Here is a 19,552-nt window from a genome sequence, read left to right as displayed (position 1 = left end):
GTCAAAACATCATAAAGGTTTGACATCCTACAGTTTTGTATAAAAGGATCTCTTATGAGGGGGTTGTATACTGGAAAAGTTATGTTTGCTAGAAGCATTCTCCAACATTCAGCTCATCATATGGTGACCGATTGTTGGGACCTTCAGCAATCAGTTGTAATTCCACTGCAGCACCCCTACAGGAAAAATGAAGCATTACACATTGCATATAATGTATAAAATGCTGGGACCTCCATAGTAGAAACACCATGTAGCTGATTTTCATTCTTACTAATAGAAGCAGGTTGCAAAATGAAGACCATCTCCTATTACCTTAGAATTTTTCTAACCTAGAAAACTACCAGATGTCTGGGGTCAGCTGAGATCGCGGCGGCTCCCCAGCAGCAGGAACCCCGCGATCAGACATCTTATAATGGATAGGAGATAAAAATATCTAGGGGTGGAGTACCCCTTTAAGCTCCAATTCCACAAACAGGTCATGGGCAAGAGTGAAGCTGGGTCTAAATGAAAGAAGCCATTATAAGAGAACAGACAATGTTATATTTTTGTGATATAGTAAGCCCTCAAATGCTGATGTGATGGATATGAGAGAGGTAGGTGGTGATTTTATAGAAATATATCCACCATATTGAATGCTGTAGACATGAGTCATATATAAAACATTGCACAGTATACTATGACTTTAATTTAATATAAATACTATATATTCACTATGGTAGAGCAGTGTGTCACAAAGGATTACAGTAATAAATAGGCAAATGTAATGTATGTTTTAAATTATCTTAACAATGTACAAACAACTTTTGTCTGCTTGTAGGTGTTTGTGAGAAGAACTGATGGGTCTGAAGATTTTTACAGAAATTGGAGAACCTACGCCGCTGGGTTTGGAGATCCCAAAAATGAATTTTTCTTAGGTAAGAAAACCAAATGGTGTATGTTTAAAGGAATTAAGTAATGTAATAGACAGACTCCTATTTTTAATATTCAGGGACTCTATAGTGACAGGGACTGTTCCCCAGGACTAGTGCATGGAAAATGTGATGCCAATATTTAAAAAGGGGTCAAAAGGTGACCCAGGGAATTATAGGCCTGTTAGTTTAACCTCCGTTGTATGTACATTGTTTGAGGGTTTTCTAAGAGATGCTATTTTGGAGTATCTCGATAAAAATAAATGTATGACCCCATATCAGCATGGCTTTATGAGGGATCGGTCCTGTCAAACTAGCCTGATCAGTTTTTATGAGGAGGTGAGCTCCAGACTGGACCAGAGGGAATCGCTGGATGCCATATATCTGGATTTTCCCAAACTATTTGATATGGTGCCACATAAAGGATTAGTGTATAAAATGAGAAGAATTGGGCTGGGGGAGAATGTGTGTAAGTGGGTAAGTAACTGGCTCAGTGATAGGAAACAGAGGGCGGTTATGAATGGTACTTATTCTGATTGGGTGACCGTTACTAGTGGGGTACCACAGGGGTCAGTTTTGGTCCTGTTCTATTTACTATATTCATTAATGACCTTGTAGAGGGGTTGATTAGTAAAGTAGCAATCTTTGAAGATGATACTAAACTCTGTAAACCGGTAAACACAATAGAGGACAGGGCACTGTTACAAATGGATCTGGATAGGTTGGAGGTTTGGGCTTAGAAGTGGCAGATGAGGTTTAACACTGATAAATATAAGGTAATGCACATGGGGAAGAAAAATCCGGGCTGGGATTATGTATTAAATGGGAGCACACTTGGGGATGTGGAAAAGGACTTGGAAGTCTTAGTTAATAGTAAATTTATCGGTAGTGACCAGTGTTGGGCAGCTGCTGCCAAGGCAAATAAAATCATGGGATGCATCAATAAGGGCATAGATGCCACAGCAAGGAAATAATTCTACCGCTGTACAAATCACTAGTCAGACCACACATAGAATACTGTGTACAGTACTGGGCACCAGTGTACAAGAAAGATATAGTGGAGCTGGAGAGGGTTCAAAGACGGGCAACCAGGGTAATATGGGGAATGGGAGGACTACAGTACCCAGAAAGATGATCAGAATTGGGGTTTTTTAGTTTAGGAAAAAGAAGACTTAGGGGAGACCTAATAACTATGTATAAGTATATCAGGGGGCAGTTCAGAGACCTCTCCCATGAACCATTTATACCAAGGACAGTATCCATAACAAGGGGGCATCCTCTACGTCTTGAGGAAAAAAGGTTTCTACACCAGCACAGACGGGGATTCTCTACTGTAAGAGCAGTGAGACTATGAAACTCTCTGCCAGAGAATGTGGTCATGGTGAACTCTGTAAAAGAGTTCAAAAGGGATCCGGATACATTTTTGGAGAGTAATAACATTGCTGGTTATGTATACTAGATTTATAGGGACAGAAGGTTGATCCAGGGATTCATTCTGATGCCATATTTGGAGTCTGGAAGGAATTTTTACCTCTAGTATGAGTTTTTTTTTTGCCTTCCTCTGGATCAACTCAGTAGGGACTCATTAGGCATATAGGTTGAATTTGATGGACTCTGGTCTTTTTTCAACCTTAAGGGGGGCATTTATCATTGTAGGTGTAAGTGAAGCATTTTTCTACACTTTTACTTTTTTTGTGCGCTGGTAATGTGTAGGAGCACCACATTTATTAAATGGTCACATAGTATTTCATACATTTTGTGCAGGTACACATTTTCTGAAATTTTACTCTTCATAAACACCATAAAGCTAAGTTAAGTCTGGGCTGGTGTAGTTTGGAGACTTTTTAGTGGCTTTGTGCCTTTTCACAAAAAGAAGCAGTTCATAGAGCCCTTCCATATCATGTGTATTGCCAAAATCAGTGGATTACAACTCAAAATAAGCAGGAATGTGTAAACCAAAAAGTGCAAAAAAGGCGCAAATAAACCCTGCCTTTTCTAGACACAAAAAACAATCTAAAGACAATGATAAATGTCGGCCTATGAACTATATTACTATGCAAAACACTTTACTATATAGTGGGTACAACTACAGCGGCCTCCAAATAGATCATGGGGATCACAGTGTACAAAGCTACTTACATACCTGCCCTTGCCAGAAGCATGGCACAATCTTTTTGTCATCCACTACATCTGTACAGGAGATACCAGATATTATATAGTAACAAATTCAACAATTCAAACCAAAGAGTTGAGGGCCCTGGTCATAAGAGCTTACAATCTCAATAAGAGCTACTTGTGTGCAATACAAAACACAATCATGAATATGAGTAATGCTGTCCTAGAAAAGAGAATATAATACTGACGCATTTCAATATCCACCTGCAGGTGATATGATAAATGATCCAGTACACACATAAGTATAATAAACATACGTAACATCCATTGTAAACATGTTGTCACACTAAGACAAGCCCACCACTCTGTAAAACAGAAAGGACATCTGCTAAATTTCAGAGACAGTGGCTGCTGCAGGAGAAATTTATTGTCCATAGTCCTTTCCAGCACTAAGATTAAGTCCTTTTTGTTCATATGTAAATGAGGCTAAAGTGTCTGGGAGGTGTTCCATAACAGGGCAAGAGCCCAAAGTTAACCAGCTCGTGTCAGATATGTGCAAAGTGACTTTAACTGAAAGGGAGGTAGCCATGGAGGTGATGAATGAGAAGAGATGGCTAACCCTGGACTCTTGCCGTGCTGGGGAACTCCCACTGGACACTTGAGCCTGCTTTACATATTAACAAAAAGGCTTATATCCCAGCGCTAGAAAAGACTATGAAGATAAAAAAAAAAAGGATGCCTGGAATCCTGTTGACCAGTTTTATCAAGCCATGTGCCTATTTACGGTTTTCCTGCTTGCAGATCCACTTTAGGTTTTCATTGGGCCTCGACCAATATGTTTCCCATGATTCCTTCTTTTTTATCCTTTACATAAATAAAGCCGATTCTGTAACAAATTCTGGGTAAATAGAGCATCATGCAGTGATACTTTGGTAAAATATCAGACATGATGGCGGAAACCCGGTAGACCTCAATGGGGTATGTTGATTGCCACTGGCATGACAGTACAGAAGAAAGGAAACAACAGTGCAGATGTGAACACAGCAAAAAAAAAAAAAAAAAAAAAAAAAGAATATTTCAAATGGATAACAAATTGTAGTGTGAACCTCCCTAAAACACACACACACACACACACACACACATATATATATATAATTGTTGTTGTTATTATTATTATTATTATTATTAAAATTTTTAGTATTTTTTTATTACTGCTGAAATTTACAACATTTAGAGCAGTGTTTTCCAAACAGTATGCCTCTAGTTGTTGTAGGACTACAACTCCCAGCATGCCTGGACAGCCTTTGCTGAGAGTTGTAATTTAGCAACAGCTGGATGCACACTGTTTGTAAAACACTGGTATAGAGTAAGGTAGGATCAACAACATCAAAAAAGAAGTACATTTGAATGGTGGGGTTCTGGCTGTATATAATAGCGCTGAGCACAAAATAACAGCATGGTATGGTATGGATTTTTTCTAACTTGAAATGTGTTATTTTGTTGAAAGGTACTGTATCAGACAAGCAATTAACTTTAGCAACAGCAAATGATGTTTTGTGGAAAAAAAAAAAAAGAAAACAATAAAAAAAAAAGTCATTATTTCACTGCCATTATCGTACAGAACAGTAATAATACCACATTATCCAGTTAAGTTGATTCATTCTGTTCAAATTATAAAAAAAAAAAAAAAAAACTAAATAAAGGCCAATTTACCAGCTAAAAGCAAGGATTACACGCGCTAACACACAGTTAATAAATCATTAGCAAAGCTCATGGGTTTTAAATAATTTTCTGAACCAGTAACTGGTTTAGAACAGCCAAAGAGTAAAAGTAAACAATATTAACAAATTAAAGGGGAACTCCTGCCTTTGTATCCCATATGACAAGGCTGCCGCCATTAAAATAATACACTTTAATTCACTTTCCGACACTCCCCCGGTACCGCAGATATCGGTCTTCCATTCTTCAGTCTTCTTCCTGGTTTAGGGAAAGGCTGCAGAGATGTCCCGCCTCGACTGGTCATTGGTTGAGCAGCGGGGTCATGTATCAGGCCGAGCACCAGGAAGAAGGCTGTATCGGGGCTCATTACATAACACTGCCGAAGGACGGGAGACCAATATCGGCGGCATCGGGGGGAGCAGCAGAAGATAAGTCAAAGTTTAATATTTTAATGGAAGCAGCCTGGGCATTTAGGGTTAATCAAAAATGTGTACCCCTTTAATTTTGCATTTCCTTGTTCCTTATGGTTCCTTGATTAGTAGAGACAGATAAATTGATTCTGAACAATTTAAATCTGCTCCAAAATTCTAAGAAGAATTGAATTTGGCCTAATCGGAAACTTTTGGGATTTGTTTGGCCAAAAATCATATAACAAGCTATACCAGTGTTTCCAAACCAGTATTGCCTCCAACTGTTACAAAACTACAGCTTCCAGCTTGGAGTTGAAGTTTTGCCTCAGCTAGAGGCGCACACTTTGGACTACACCAACAGCGTAGGGTGTCACAGAAATTACCTACAGGAGCAATGACTCCTGTCAAAGATAGGAGTGCCTGCTCTTGTACACTGAGCGGTAAGCCTACATTATACTGCTGCTCAGCTAACAGTCGCTGGACCATGTGCAAAGAGTAGGACTCTCTGCTCATGTACAGTACACTGACTAGCACGGACGTAAGCAACAATGCTGTATCCACTGCCTTTTACAATGACTCTGCACCTATCTCTGTGGATGTGAATGGCTGCTCAGTGTATTGCACAGGAGCTGGGACTCGTGACTTTGACCTATCCAATTCCTATTCTGATATGAGTAAAATCTTAAGGTCAATTTGAATTTATCAGACCCAAATTTTGGGAGATTCCCTCATCTCTGCTCCACTCATCTCTTTTAGAATGCTGCTCTATAAGGTGGCATAAGCTGTGTACCCGGCATTGCCCGGTTTTTCCTTCCTAATCCTTGTTGTGGAGGAATATCAACAGAGGAAGCTTTTGACTACATATCCCGTCCTCATATATTGTTGTCATATCCCAACCCCATATCCCTCATGCCCAGACCTCCTATCCTGACCTCCTATGCCGTCCTCATATTTTGACCTCCTATCCCGTCCTTCTATCTTGACCTCCTATCCCGTCCTCATATCCCGCACTCATATCTTGACCTCCTATCCCAACCTTCTATCCCGTCCTCATATCCTGTCCTCATTTCCCATCCTCAAATCCCGTACTCCTATCTCGACCTCCTATGTTGACCTCTTATCCCGACCTAATATCCCGACCTCCTATCCAGACCTCCTACCCCATCCTCCTATCCCGTCCTCCTATCCCGTCCACCTACCTCGACCCCCTATCCCGTCCTCTTATCCCATTCTCCTATCTCGATTTTCTATCTCGATCTCCTATCCCGACCATCCCGTTCTCCTATCTCGACCTCCTATCCTGACCTCCCATCCCGTCCTCATATCCGACGTGTAATATGTGTACCAGGTATTGAAATATCTCCAGCCATATGGAAGTTATTTGAGAACATACATTTCCCATTGATTTGCCTGGGACTTTAAACAAAACCCCCGACCCTCACAAATCGGGGTAGTTAAGGGTTAACTATCCTATATTTTAAGTGGACATATAACTAACATGTTACCAAGTATTATCGAAATATCCCCAGCCGTTTGGAAGTTATGCAGTAACATATTTCCCATAGACTTGTATGGGACATTAAACAAAAACCCCAACCCTGGCAAATGGGGGTGAGTAAGGGTTCAATGACCTCTCCTATGTTTGTTGTTGACATATAAGTAACGTGTGCCAAGTTTCATGTTAATATCTTAAGCCGTTTGGACATGATGCTGGAACATACACACACACACACACACACACATACACACACACACGCATACACACGCACATTGAGTTTTATATATATATATATATATATATATATATATATATACATATATATATATATATATATATATATATATATATATATATATATATATATACAGATATATATATTTTTTCTGCATTGCAACTTAGCCCAATTTACTTGACACAACCAATTTACAAGAGCGACCCTGTTTCTTGGGAGTTTTGCAAATCCCTTTAAATGGTAGGAGTATTGTGGCAAGATCAATGTCAACTAAGTTGTGCTCTTACCTTTAGAGAACATGTGTTGTCTTTTGAAACCTATGTTACTAATGTAAACATTTATCATTTTATAGGTCTGGATAATCTGCACAAAATTACATCCCAGGGACAATACGAGCTTCGTGTTGACCTTAGAGACCAAGGTGAAACTGCCTACGCTGTTTATGATAAATTTGCAGTTGGCGATTCCAGGAGTCGCTACAGACTAAGGGTTGATGGTTACTCTGGAACAGCAGGTAGGTCTTTGTCTTATTTACCATAATCTGTATGCAAGATTCCAAAAAAGCAACCTGTCACCATAAAAATATAGAGATGCTCTACTTTACTCAGAAACAGGGACTCCCTGCTCTTTTGATTCCTATTTAGAATTTGATTAACATTTTATGGTAATTTCAAATTTCAAACTGTATGCAACATTTGAAAAAGGAAAGCTGTCACCTGAAAAAATGCTGTTCTATCTACTGGCGCATAGAGGTACTAAATGTAGCAGTCTAGGGTAGACAGGGAATATGTTTTGCTATTCACGGAAAAATCAAGAAAACATATCCATTAAGATATTTATTAATAAATCACATGGAGCAGGTAGTAAACAATTCAAGACATAGGGTAAAGTACATTGTATACAGGTATAATGAAGCAGCTCCAATAGGTGATGGGTGGATGGCCAGACCTGTTCTTGCGCTAGTCTGAATATCCTGCATATAAATAGTAGGTCCCCTGTCCTTATGACCTGGGCCGACACCGGAACCTCCTTGTTGTCCCTAGGCTAGGTCAGGGATACAGAGAGTGGGGCTGGTGCGCAGGTACAGTATAGCTGCATGGAGAGTGTTCCACCGAATACATACAAACCGCAAAGGGAGGTTAATATTCAACATGTGTCATTTGTCGTAGCAGTCAGAATCTGTGGGGATGCTCCAGGGATAATATTCAGTATTCACAAGTATATACACATAGGTCATAATAGACATAAATCAGACAAGGTATGTTTATGCATATATAAATGAAAACATACATCCAACGCATTTCACTAGCTTGTAGGAATACCACTAGCTCCTCAGGGATACATGGGAATACTTATGGCAGGGATCATGTACTAGCTCGGGCACCCTAGTGTATGTGCCTAAACATGTATGGGAATGTAGTTCTGATGTTGCAAATGCACAAAAGGCGGTCCTCACTATAGTTAGGAGAGAGGACCTGTGGTAGGTATGTGGACAGTTTCCGGTGCGGTGGTCGTGGTATGGGGGATCTTATGGATAGGATAGATAGCCAATCCATATGTCTAGAGTATTGGGTCCTTAGTAGCAGTTGGGTGACCATAAATCTTGTGGATAGAGTGGGGGGGGGGGGGGTCCTTAGATGTAACCCGAATGGTATGTAGATGGTAACAGAAGGATGGCTGTAAATCTTGGAGTGGCGTCTCCGAAGTAGTGGTGCTAGATCCTGCCGGATGCTGACAGGAAATGCCTACAAGGCGTAATCCCACCCTAATGATAAAGGGGTCTGGTGTGAAGCTCGGGCACTGTCCGTGGTTTGTGCGCCTGAGTAGTATAACTTGTAATTTATCGATTGACATCCCTGATTATTCTGGGGTTACCCAGTGATTGACATCTGCTTTATACAGGAAGGGCTGTCAATCACTGATAAGACCGCCCACTAGAGTCCTAAGCAGAGAATTAACAGGAATCTCAATCAATAAATTAAAAATTTTACCAAATCTTATATTAATATGTACTGCCTTCTCTAGAACATGATGGTTGAAGATCTGATTGCTCAACATGACAGGTTTCCTTTAAAAGTGCATTTTTTTCTATTGAGAGTTTTGCTAGAAGGTTGCATGATTTCTGTAAACATGCCAGGTCAAAGGTTAAGGGAACCTGATGGACTGGAAGATACCTAATACCAAACGATGCACAAATATCCTTTTGAAGTCATCGGAAAGCATCAATAAGTTCAACTAGAATTGGGGCTAACTGCAAAAGTAAAAAAGTAAAAGCTACATGCCCTTTGACCTGGAGTTTTGTATTACTCTGTAATACATGTTCTGGTACAAAATATAATTGCTGTATACATAATATACATGTTTTAGTTGGCAAGGCCATTTATCATAATTATCCCTGTTACACTCTTTTATTACCAACTGTAATTAGATACATAATTACCTCTCAAATTATCATTAAGATGATATTGTTACATGTGAATGTGAAGGGAATAGCACATTTTTTTAACAAAATAACAATATAAGTATTGTTAAATAGAATAAAATCAGTGCTTAATAGTTATTGTTTGTGAAAACAAGTACAGTATGTTGTACACAGGACATCGAACAGTGACACATATGCTATTAACACTCCGAATTTTTTGTCTTTCTAGGAGATTCAATGACTTATCACAATGGTCGTCCATTTTCCACATTTGACAAGGACAATGATTCTGCTATTACCAACTGCGCTCTGTCCTATAAAGGAGCTTTCTGGTACAAGAATTGTCACAGAGTGAACCTTATGGGCAGATATAAGGACAACAGCCACAGTCAGGTAAGCTCTAACCTTTACAATATATGATTTCCACTGTTACAGATCCCAAAATTTGCAAAGTAGGTCTCCTCCAGAAGGAAAAGAGTTGGCTCTACGGGACCTCCTATGAGAAGTAGCTTCCATGTAATCCAAAGCTTGACCCCTAAAATACTTGACTAGTTTTTTGGGGGGATTCTCCCAATCATAAATGTTTTGTCCTTTGTCCTTTTTTCTTACGTTTTGGCCACTAACGCATTAAACATTTTTTTTCCTCTATTCTTTTCTTCCTCCTTGGCTTCTAAGAGCGATTACACTTTTATTTTCTATCGACAGACGGATATTGCAGTGTGCTATCATCTTACTATTCACCTATTACACCCCACCTTTAGAATGACGCAATAGGAAACTTTACATGATGGCCTTTGGTAGGCCCTTAGCTGCCATGAGAACTAATCAGCTCCCCACAAGTGCACCACGAGGGGGGGGGGGGGTTAATGTGCATGGCATTTGGCATGCAACCTGTTAGATGCCACAGTCTTTATTGACTGGTTAGGTTAATAGCAATTGTGGCATCTAAAGGGTTAGCAGAGGGAGGTGGCTTCCCCTTCACTTGGTCATTGTGGGCAATAAAGTCCATTTGCCTGTTGTCTATGTAATTTTAATAAACAAGTCTGCAGACTTGCTTAGGTTTCATATTGGTGTTAGGCTACACTGCAACATGGGACACTGGACTAAATGTAATATCATACATAATGTTTAAATGTTATTAAAGTTTAATAATTGAGTTAGCATCGTTGGTGAGAGTGTTCTAAGAGTATGTACTAATATGGCTTATACTGTATGTGTTAGCTATACTAACTCATTGAATTATCTGCTTTATTTCCTGTAGGGAATCAATTGGTTCCATTGGAAGGGTCACGAACACTCCATTGACTTTGCAGAAATGAAGATAAGACCAGCCAGTTTCAGAAATCTTGAAGGAAGACGAAAGAGATCATAAAGACTAATATATTATCAGCAAAAGAAAAAGAAGAAAAAGTGGGCAGACTGACTTCAATATTGAATTACACCAGCCAGTCTACGCCCACCTACTATTCAACTCAACCCCAAAAAAGAAGTGTCTTACAGAAATACCGCAGTGTCTTAAGTATGTCATTGCTTAAAGGTGTTTTGTGGCCCAGATAACACCAAAGACTTTTTGATGCAACTAAACATGCTTACAGCATCCCCCTCAAATGATACAGAAAGGGAAAAAAGAGGGATTGAACATTGACAGGAACAATGAAAAAAATGAAGTGTACAGTGGTAGATTTAGAAATTGTCATACTTTGAACAAAGCTATTGTTTAATATTTTGTCATACGTAAATTGTTTTATTTGGTAGGTTGGGTGACTTTTATATAAAAAAAATAATTACATTGGAAATTGTATCAAAACAAAACATTTTGTGTGGGTTGGAAATTTTATATTATTTTTGAAAAAAAAATGTCATCTGAAAAAAATAAAATCCTTTTGGAAAGTTTGTTAATAAACTTGAAGTAGGCCCCTTAATGTACATCATGATATTACAAAGGGATTGTACAAGATAAGCAAAATATGACTGCTTTCTGCAACAAACAGTGCCACTCCTGTCCACAGGTTGTGTAAGGTATTGCAGTCAGCACCATTCACTTGAATGGAAATGAGCTGCAATCTCAGACATGGCCCACAAACAGATGTGTCGTTGTTTCTAGAAGAAGGTAAAGATGTTTTTCTAATCCTGCACAAAAGGTCATGTGTAAGGGTTTTGACAGCTCATTAAAATTCGTTTGGAAGAGAATCCACATTTATTGCCTTTGTTTTTTGGCCAGCTGCTCGAAAACTATCATACTTCTTCTCTTTCTAATAATATGACAGATAGTTGCCCAAAGTAGCGGCTAAAAGTATTAGGTAAAAGTCTTGATATTTATAAAGAAAATGTATAATGTATATTCAATTGATTGAGATTTAATTGATGGTTAAGTCACGGGTTCACTTTTGTCCATCTTATTCCATTTTATGTATGGATATACTTTGTATAACTATCACATACATTGACCTATTGATTGTATCTATGTATGCAACATCCCGAACAAAATTATTCCCAATTATTCTGTACAATTGATATAGCTAGTGATTTGGGCCCATTGAGCACATCGAGTCTTTTGCACCATCTTTAGTATGAGGATACAAAATAACAAAATAACAACAAAGAGTTGCATTCAGACTTTTCTTATTTGCTAGTTGATAAGTCAACAGTTTGTCGACAGACACTCCCCCAGGACCCTGACTTAGCGGCTGTACTACCTCAATTCTGCAGTACCTTTTGGGAGAGTAAAGGTGACCATACCCTGTCAATAGTTAAATGTTAGTTCAGCTGACGGTTATCTCTCCCAACCTTCCCATACACATATATGTTTGATAAGGCCAAACATTCTAATCTAGAGGAAGAGGTAAGCTTCATCAGACAGCTCAGTTGGGAACATTTGGGTTGAACAGTTAAAATCCAACATCTCCAACCCTTCTCTCCCACAACATTATCTGTAGGGGAAAAGTCGGGAGCCCGCCAACCACCATACACTTTAGACAGTCGGCTGATTTGGCTGACTTTTATCTAAAGTGTATGGAGGCTTTAAAGATGGCCAAATACTTTAGATATCTGCTGTCCTAATGATCCTTCAGGCTTCCATGGACAGCCAAGTGGGCATGTATTCTCAAAGGGAAGAAGGGAAGAAAGCCAAAAACAGAAAACCCCTGGCGGCAATATACCTAATGTAAAAACAAAACAAATCTGTTCAACATGCTTCGCCATTGCCTTTCCCAATAATCTGAAATCTGTGGGTTTGGCCGGAATTTTTCAAATGCCTATAGCCATCTTTACCCTTTCTTAAAACAGATTATAAGCGTATGTTAAGTCTAGGGGCAATAGCCTACAGCATATTTGGTAATATTGGTACAACAAAGTAATTCAAGGTAAATTGTCCAACTTTTGACATAGATTATGCATAAAGTATAAAATGGTGCACAAATGTGAACCTATAATAATTTAAAAGAGACCTAGATTGTAATGCAAAAAGTTATAAGAGCGATAAAATGACTCTATACACAGTATTGGTATAACAAGTATAATAAAGGCAAAAATGTGGTTAGTTTACAGATCAGAAGAAGTATGGTGCAATTTAGTATTTTTTTTGCCTTCACTTGTCCTTTAAGCTTACATAAAAAAACATAGGTTTTTGTCTTACCTTCTAATGTTCCAATGACGAAGAATGTATTAAAATGTAATTTAATGTAATTTCTACTACATGGGCAGAGATACTTTGTCAGTCATGGACTGTACATACAGTACAAAACAGAAAAGTCGAAGAGGAAAAAAAAAATTTGAGAAAAGCAATCACACTAAATGCACTGTCATTTGCAATAATGTATATAATTTAACATGACAAACATTTGTTCTCAAATTGTAATGTCAATATTTCAGACGTTAAATGTAAACACTGTAGAACAGCGAGTCTTGTCAGCCAGCGGCTGTAATTAGCCATTTTTGTAAAACAAATAACATTAAAAATTTTTTTTTAAATGTTCAAATCCATAATATAACATAAGAGGTTTGCATGAGGTTGCAAAAAAAAATAAGAAGTTAGGGTGTTTTTCCCCCCCCAGAAACCGCACCACTTGCCCATGATATTTGCCTGGTAATGCAGCTCAGGCCCATTCAGTTGAATGCAGCTCGACTGCAATGCCATGCACAACCCATAGAGAAGATTTTTGTAAATATTTTCAGATAAACCCTTTTCATTTCTTTTAATTACCTGGATCTAAAATCTACATTTATGAAAGGGATTTCCCTCAAACCATACATTACCCGTTACAGTACCCATCCTTTCTCAATCAAAGCATTCAGGGCTACCAGACATGGAAAAAAACCTCACCAGGAATTTGTGAGATACTTGCTACCTCACATCCCCTGTGTAATGCTAACCTGTAAGAAATAGAAAGGATGTTTGGCAAAAAGTTTCTAATGCCATCCCCTACAATAGCCAGCTATTAGAGATAAGACACGCATCGAAAGCCTTAACGATCTGGAATAGTATTACAAATATATATGACTTTGACCTACTGTGGAGCTTGACTGGGTCTTCGAATATGTTTCCTAACCCAACTTCTAGGGTCACAAATCTTTGCAAGTCCTTTATTGGTCCATTTGATCCATGCCCGGCCCCTATAAAGCTTTCTGCAACTCAAGACCGATTTCTCATCTCTCTGTAGACCAGGCATAGGCAACCTTTTGCTCTGCAGACATTTTGAACTACATCTCTCATGCAGCATTTTGGCTGTAAAATTAAAATGGGAGAGGGAGTCCAAAAGCAGTGCCAAATATTGCCTATGCTTGCTATAGGCTATTGGGTGTTTCCAGATGAAAAAAGCCTTTGTGTTTAGCACCATATCCAGATCAGCAGCAAAATAAAGAACATTATTTTATATATGTAACAAAAAAAAATATTGATGGTTGCTAGTTGATGTTTTTGTACTGTATATATAGATATGTTACAAGGGCAATTATTCTGTCAAGCACAAAAACATAGAAATGTAAAGGATTTTATAGTTTTTCTTCGCAGCAGGATTGCGTGACAGCATGTTTTATTTTATTTTTTTGTATTCTCTGAATAATTTTAAAAAAAATGGTGGAATAATATATTGGTGTACATACTGCCACAACATAAAATATCCAAAACTTACATCTTTCCAGGCCTCAGCAGCCGGTCAGCCTTTGCACAATGATGCTGATAAAGCTCTTCTCCTATTAAAATGTTCACTCAAGTATCCATGTGCCTACCAGATGGTGCCAACTATTAGGTGAAGCCTTTAGGAAAGAACAAAGTGTCCCTCTGCATTATGTACCATAACCTTTATTAAGAAAAAAAATAAAAAAAATAAAAATAAAAAAGGATTGTTCATTCAGTCTGGAGTTTCTCTTTTTTCTAAAGTAAGATAACGCAGTGGACCAGGATTAAAAGACATGTGTCACCTAAATATTGTTTTTATTTTATTTTTTTACAGATTTAATTTAGTCTTTCATTTTTTTTCTAACCTTTTTCTATTTTTTTCATTTCATTTATTTTATTTTGTGTATATAATTGCCTAAAATTTTCACACAGCACACATTTTCACAAATATACTTTACAACAATCCCAGTGGACAGGGGAAACTACAAACTGTAGGGAACCCTGTTGACTTCTATAGGGAAGTTTTCAAGGCATGCTGTGTGACCTGTGCAGAGGTCATTGTGCCAGGAGGGGGGAGGCTGAGCACTGACCATTACATATTGTTACATAGTTACATAGTTAGTACGGTCGAAAAAAGACATATGTCCATCAAGTTCAACCAGGGAATTAAGGGGTAGGGGTGTGGCGCGATATTGGGAAGGGATGAGATTTTATATTTCTTCATAAGCATTAATGTTATTTTGTTCCAGGAATGTATCTAATCCTGTTTTAAAGCTGTAAATTGTTCCAGCTGTGACCAGTTCCTGAGGTAGACCGTTCCATAAATTCACAGTCCTCACGATAAAGAAGGCGTGTCGCCCCTTGAGACTAAACTTTTTCTTCTCCAGACGGAGGGAGTGCCCCCTCGTCCTTTGGGGGGGTTTAACCTGGAACAGTTTTTCTCCATATTTTTTGTATGGGCCATTAATATACTTATATACGTTTATCATCTCCCCCCTTAAACGTCTCTTCTCAAGACTAAACAATTGTAACTCCCTTAATCGCTCCTCATAGCTAAGATGTTCCATGCCCCATATTAGTTTAGTTGCGCGTCTCTGCACCCTTTCCAACTCCGCAGTGTCCCTTTTATGGACAGGTGCCCAAAACTGAACAGCATATTCCAGGTGAGGCCGTACCAATGATTTATAAAGGGGGAGTATTATGTCCCTGTCCCTTGAGTCCATGCCTCTTTTGATACATGACAATATTCTGCCGGCTTTGGAAGCAGCAGCCTGACATTGCATGCTATTCTGTAGTCTGTGATCTACAAGTACACCCAGATCCTTCTCTACCAGTGACTCTGACAGTTTAATCCCCCCTAAGACATACGATGCATGCAGGTTATTAGTACCCAGATGCATAACTTTACATTTATCCACATTGAACCTCATTTGCCAAGTGGATGCCCAGACACTTAGTCTATCCAAGTCATCTTCTAACTTATGCACATCCTCTATAGACTGTACTGTGCTACAAAGCTTGGTGTCATCTGCAAAGATAGAAACAGAGCTGTTAATACCATCCTCTATATCATTGATAAATAAATTAAACAACAGCGGTCCCAGTACTGAACCTTGGGGTACACCACTAATAACCGGGGACCAATCAGAGTACGAATCATTGACCACCACTCTCTGGGTACGATCCATGAGCCAGTGTTCAATCCAGTTACAAACTAAAATTTCCAAACCCAAAGACCTTAACTTACCTGTCAGTGAATGGACTGAACCCATGAAATATATATACCTTTGTCAACATTTGCTGTGATCCTGTCTGTGATTATAAAGAGGAGACTGCTAAAAAGTTTTCACAACAGAACTGTAAATGTCAGCTTATTATTTGGCCCAGTGGCTAGGCAGAAAACTGAAATATTTCAGGATTATAAAAAAAAAAATATATAGAAAAAAAATGTTACAAAAATTTCTAAAAATGTATGCTTAACATAAAAACTTGATTTAGGTAATAGGCTTCTGATTTTACATTCTCTTTAAATAAATAATTTAAAAAAATGTAAAAAATGATGACCATTTAAAAAAAACTTCAAAGATCATAAAGATTTAGTAATGTTACCTATGGACTCATATAAATGTAAGACTGGTCTTTGAGAGTCAGGAAGACAAACTCTCTACAAAATGTCGGCTGGGTAGATATCAACACTTGGCAAAGCTGAGCCGATGCCGATCTCTCCAGCCTTTCTGAGCTTTCCGATATCCTGAAAATTCATTGCAAGTTAAAGTTAAGGTCACTGCCAGCATTCATCCCTGACATTGGAGAACAGTGATGCGATCAGATCATGTAGTGTATTGGTAGGAGACACAAGTACACTACAGGTACTCTAGATAAATTGCTGGCACTTTAATGGGGACATTGTTAGGCCCCTTTCACACTACCGCTATCACACGGTAGTGTGACGGTCGTCTGGGCTGCCGGGGAAAATAGCGGGAGAAAAAATACAGCTTGGGCTGTCTTTTTCTCTCGCTACTCCCGCTGAAAAACAGCGGTGCCCTACAGACTCCATTGACTATAATGGGGTCCATCGGGACCAACTGTTTCCTGTTGCACCCCATCAAAATGAAGGCCATCAAACTAAAAAAAAAAAAAAAGAAAAATGTCAGTGTGAAAGAAGCCTTGCAGGGACAGTTGGGGAGGTCACTATAGATGGAATTGTATGGAGAGCACGGGTCTGAGGGTGCTGTAATGAGGCATCATGGCTTGAATTAGGAAGCTGATTATTGGAGGAGACGTATATAGACTTAGTACCTGTGATTGGGAACATGGTGCTTGGATGTGTTAAGAAGTTTCTAGAGAGAAGACAGAAGTATTATGTGGGAACAGTGTGACTATTTAAAAAATGAGTTTGCATTGCTAATAAATTTTCCAGACATCACCTAATGCTTTTATGGACTTAGTCAAAGGTTTTGATCTGTCAGACCCCAACTAGAACGACAGTGTGCTTCTCTCCCTGGCTAACTGCAGGAGACAAATTCTATTGTAAGCAATGACGTAGCAATAGGGGTCACAAGGGTTGCTGCTGTCCCCTTACTGCAGGGCTCCCCTGCCACTACAATAGTCCCTGCCTCCTCCTTGCAGCTAGTACCCGTATTGCTGGGTCACACAGACCCATTCATGCAGCGCTGGATGGCCATCAAGGAAAAACAAAGAGGAGACGTGCCAGAGGGTGAGGAGTATGTTGGGGATTACAGTCACCTTCCAGTGTCACCCAGAGTTCCGCCTTTTTTATTTTGACTGCACTGCAGTCACAATACAGATAGCCTCTAGTGTATACAGGGTTTACATTAGGGGACAGTAGGGGGCAAACTGCCTAGGGGCCAGGGCCCCCATATCCAATTTGTGCACCGGGGCCCTGTGGTTTCTACCTATGCCCCTAATGGTAAGTCAATGGAGTCCAACTCCTGTAATGAGATTGGGTGAACAATGAGCCAGGAAGAAAAGCGTTCAGCTGAGCACTTCTATCTTGTTCTAGCGATTGGTGGGGGTCTGAACACCCAGACACCGACTGATCAAAACTTTTCACACATCTCTATAACAAGCCTTGTCTGAGCACTGTATACACCATTCACAAGGGTAAGGCATTGTGTGTACATGTCATATGCAGTAGATGGTTGTGATTTATTTGGTCAGTTGTTCTCTCTGGAAATGTGCACAATCATTTTCTGGATATTTTTTTGGGGGGGTCTCTGTAGCACAATGAGGATTCTGTGTACAATATTTATCTTTCGCTACTTTTTCTAACAATCTATTATAAGACGGGAAGAAAGCAAATATTATAGTCTTCCTAACAAGTAATGAAGCATGTAGACACTACAAAAAGCAGATGACAGAGGAGGTCTAAGAAACAGCCGAGAATAGAAAACTTCTAAGCCAAACCTTTTTTCTATTCTTCCCTGATTCCTGACCACGCTGTTCTACTATTCTGTAGTAACACAGAGGTCCATTGAGTCAGTATTTCATCCTCTCCCATCCGAGTCCTTCCACTTTTTAATTAAACGGCGCACATGACAATGAGGCCGGGACGAGAATTAATAGGAGCGGTGATCACACAGCGCTTTAATTGCTTTTATCGGCAATCTCCAAGAAACAAGATTCATCAATGTAAATCAGCTTGGAAGCAATATAGAGGATTAGAAGTATGCAAACATGAAACCCCATACTGAAGGCTTACTAAGCAGCAGTGGGTGAGGCAGTACACAATATCTGTCCTCAGGCTCCTTCTCCTACAAAAGAGATAAAGAAAAGCACAACAATTCATAAAATGATCACTCAGTATTTATTTCCTGCATGGAGCCATTATGTTCAGGTTCACATAAGGTTTCGGTGCGGCGTAGGTGACATGCACCAATTTACATACTGAATACTGTACCTGCACAGTTACTAATGGGTTAACTGCACCTTATGTTAGGTTTTATTTGGTAGAATTTTGTGGAAGCATATAGGAAGATAGAGGGCATATTTTCTACATTATTTATAAAACTGTGTGTTTCTATGGTCGACTGTATACCGTATTTTTCGCCGTGTAAGACACACTTTTTCTTCCCCAAAACTGGGGGGGAAAAGTTGGTGCGTCTTATACGGCAAATACCGCTTCGGTCCCTGCGGCCATCATTGGCCGGTACCCGCGGCTAATACAGGACATCACCGATTGCGGTGATGCCCTGTATTAACCCTTCAGACACGGCGATCAAAGCTGACCGCCGCATCTGAAGCGAAAGTAAAACTAACCCGGCTCAGTCGGGCTGTTCGGGACTGCCGTGGTGAAATCACGGCGTCCCGAACAGCTTACAGGACACCGGGAGGGACCTTACCTTCCTCCTCGGTGTCTGCTCCGTGCCAGGATCCCCTGCATGGCCGGCGCTCTCCTTTGTCGTCATCATGTCGTCGCGCACGCCGTCCCGTCATCCAACAGGAGTGGCATGTGGAGCGGCGTGCGGAGCGGCGTGCGGAGCGGCGTGCGGAGCAGCATGCGTAGCGATGTGATGGCGGCAACGCGGAGAGTGAGGATACCGGGCAGCAGAGACGTTCCGGAGCGACAGGGACACGGCGACAGCGATGGAGGGTGAAATCCAGGGCAG

General features: G+C 39.7%; 1 protein-coding gene across 2 annotated transcripts in view; it reads left to right on the top strand.

Moving 5' to 3' along the window:
• The window catches only part of TNC (tenascin C), a 112,660-nt gene extending 98,023 nt beyond the window's left edge, over window positions 1-14,637 (top strand). For both annotated transcript variants that reach the window (XM_056541209.1, XM_056541210.1), the window contains 4 exons: window positions 818-914; window positions 7,238-7,399; window positions 9,537-9,700; window positions 10,569-14,637. In XM_056541209.1, coding sequence (XP_056397184.1) covers window positions 818-914; window positions 7,238-7,399; window positions 9,537-9,700; window positions 10,569-10,679 — 534 coding nt within the window. In that variant the 3' untranslated portion in view covers window positions 10,680-14,637. The remainder of the gene's footprint in view (window positions 1-817; window positions 915-7,237; window positions 7,400-9,536; window positions 9,701-10,568) is intronic.
• Window positions 14,638-19,552: the final 4,915 nt, after the last annotated feature.

This window comes from Hyla sarda, chromosome 9, assembly GCF_029499605.1.
Source record: "Hyla sarda isolate aHylSar1 chromosome 9, aHylSar1.hap1, whole genome shotgun sequence".
In the NCBI taxonomy this organism is placed as follows: Eukaryota; Metazoa; Chordata; class Amphibia; order Anura; family Hylidae; genus Hyla; species Hyla sarda.
This window is presented reverse-complemented; position numbering and strand designations above follow the sequence as displayed.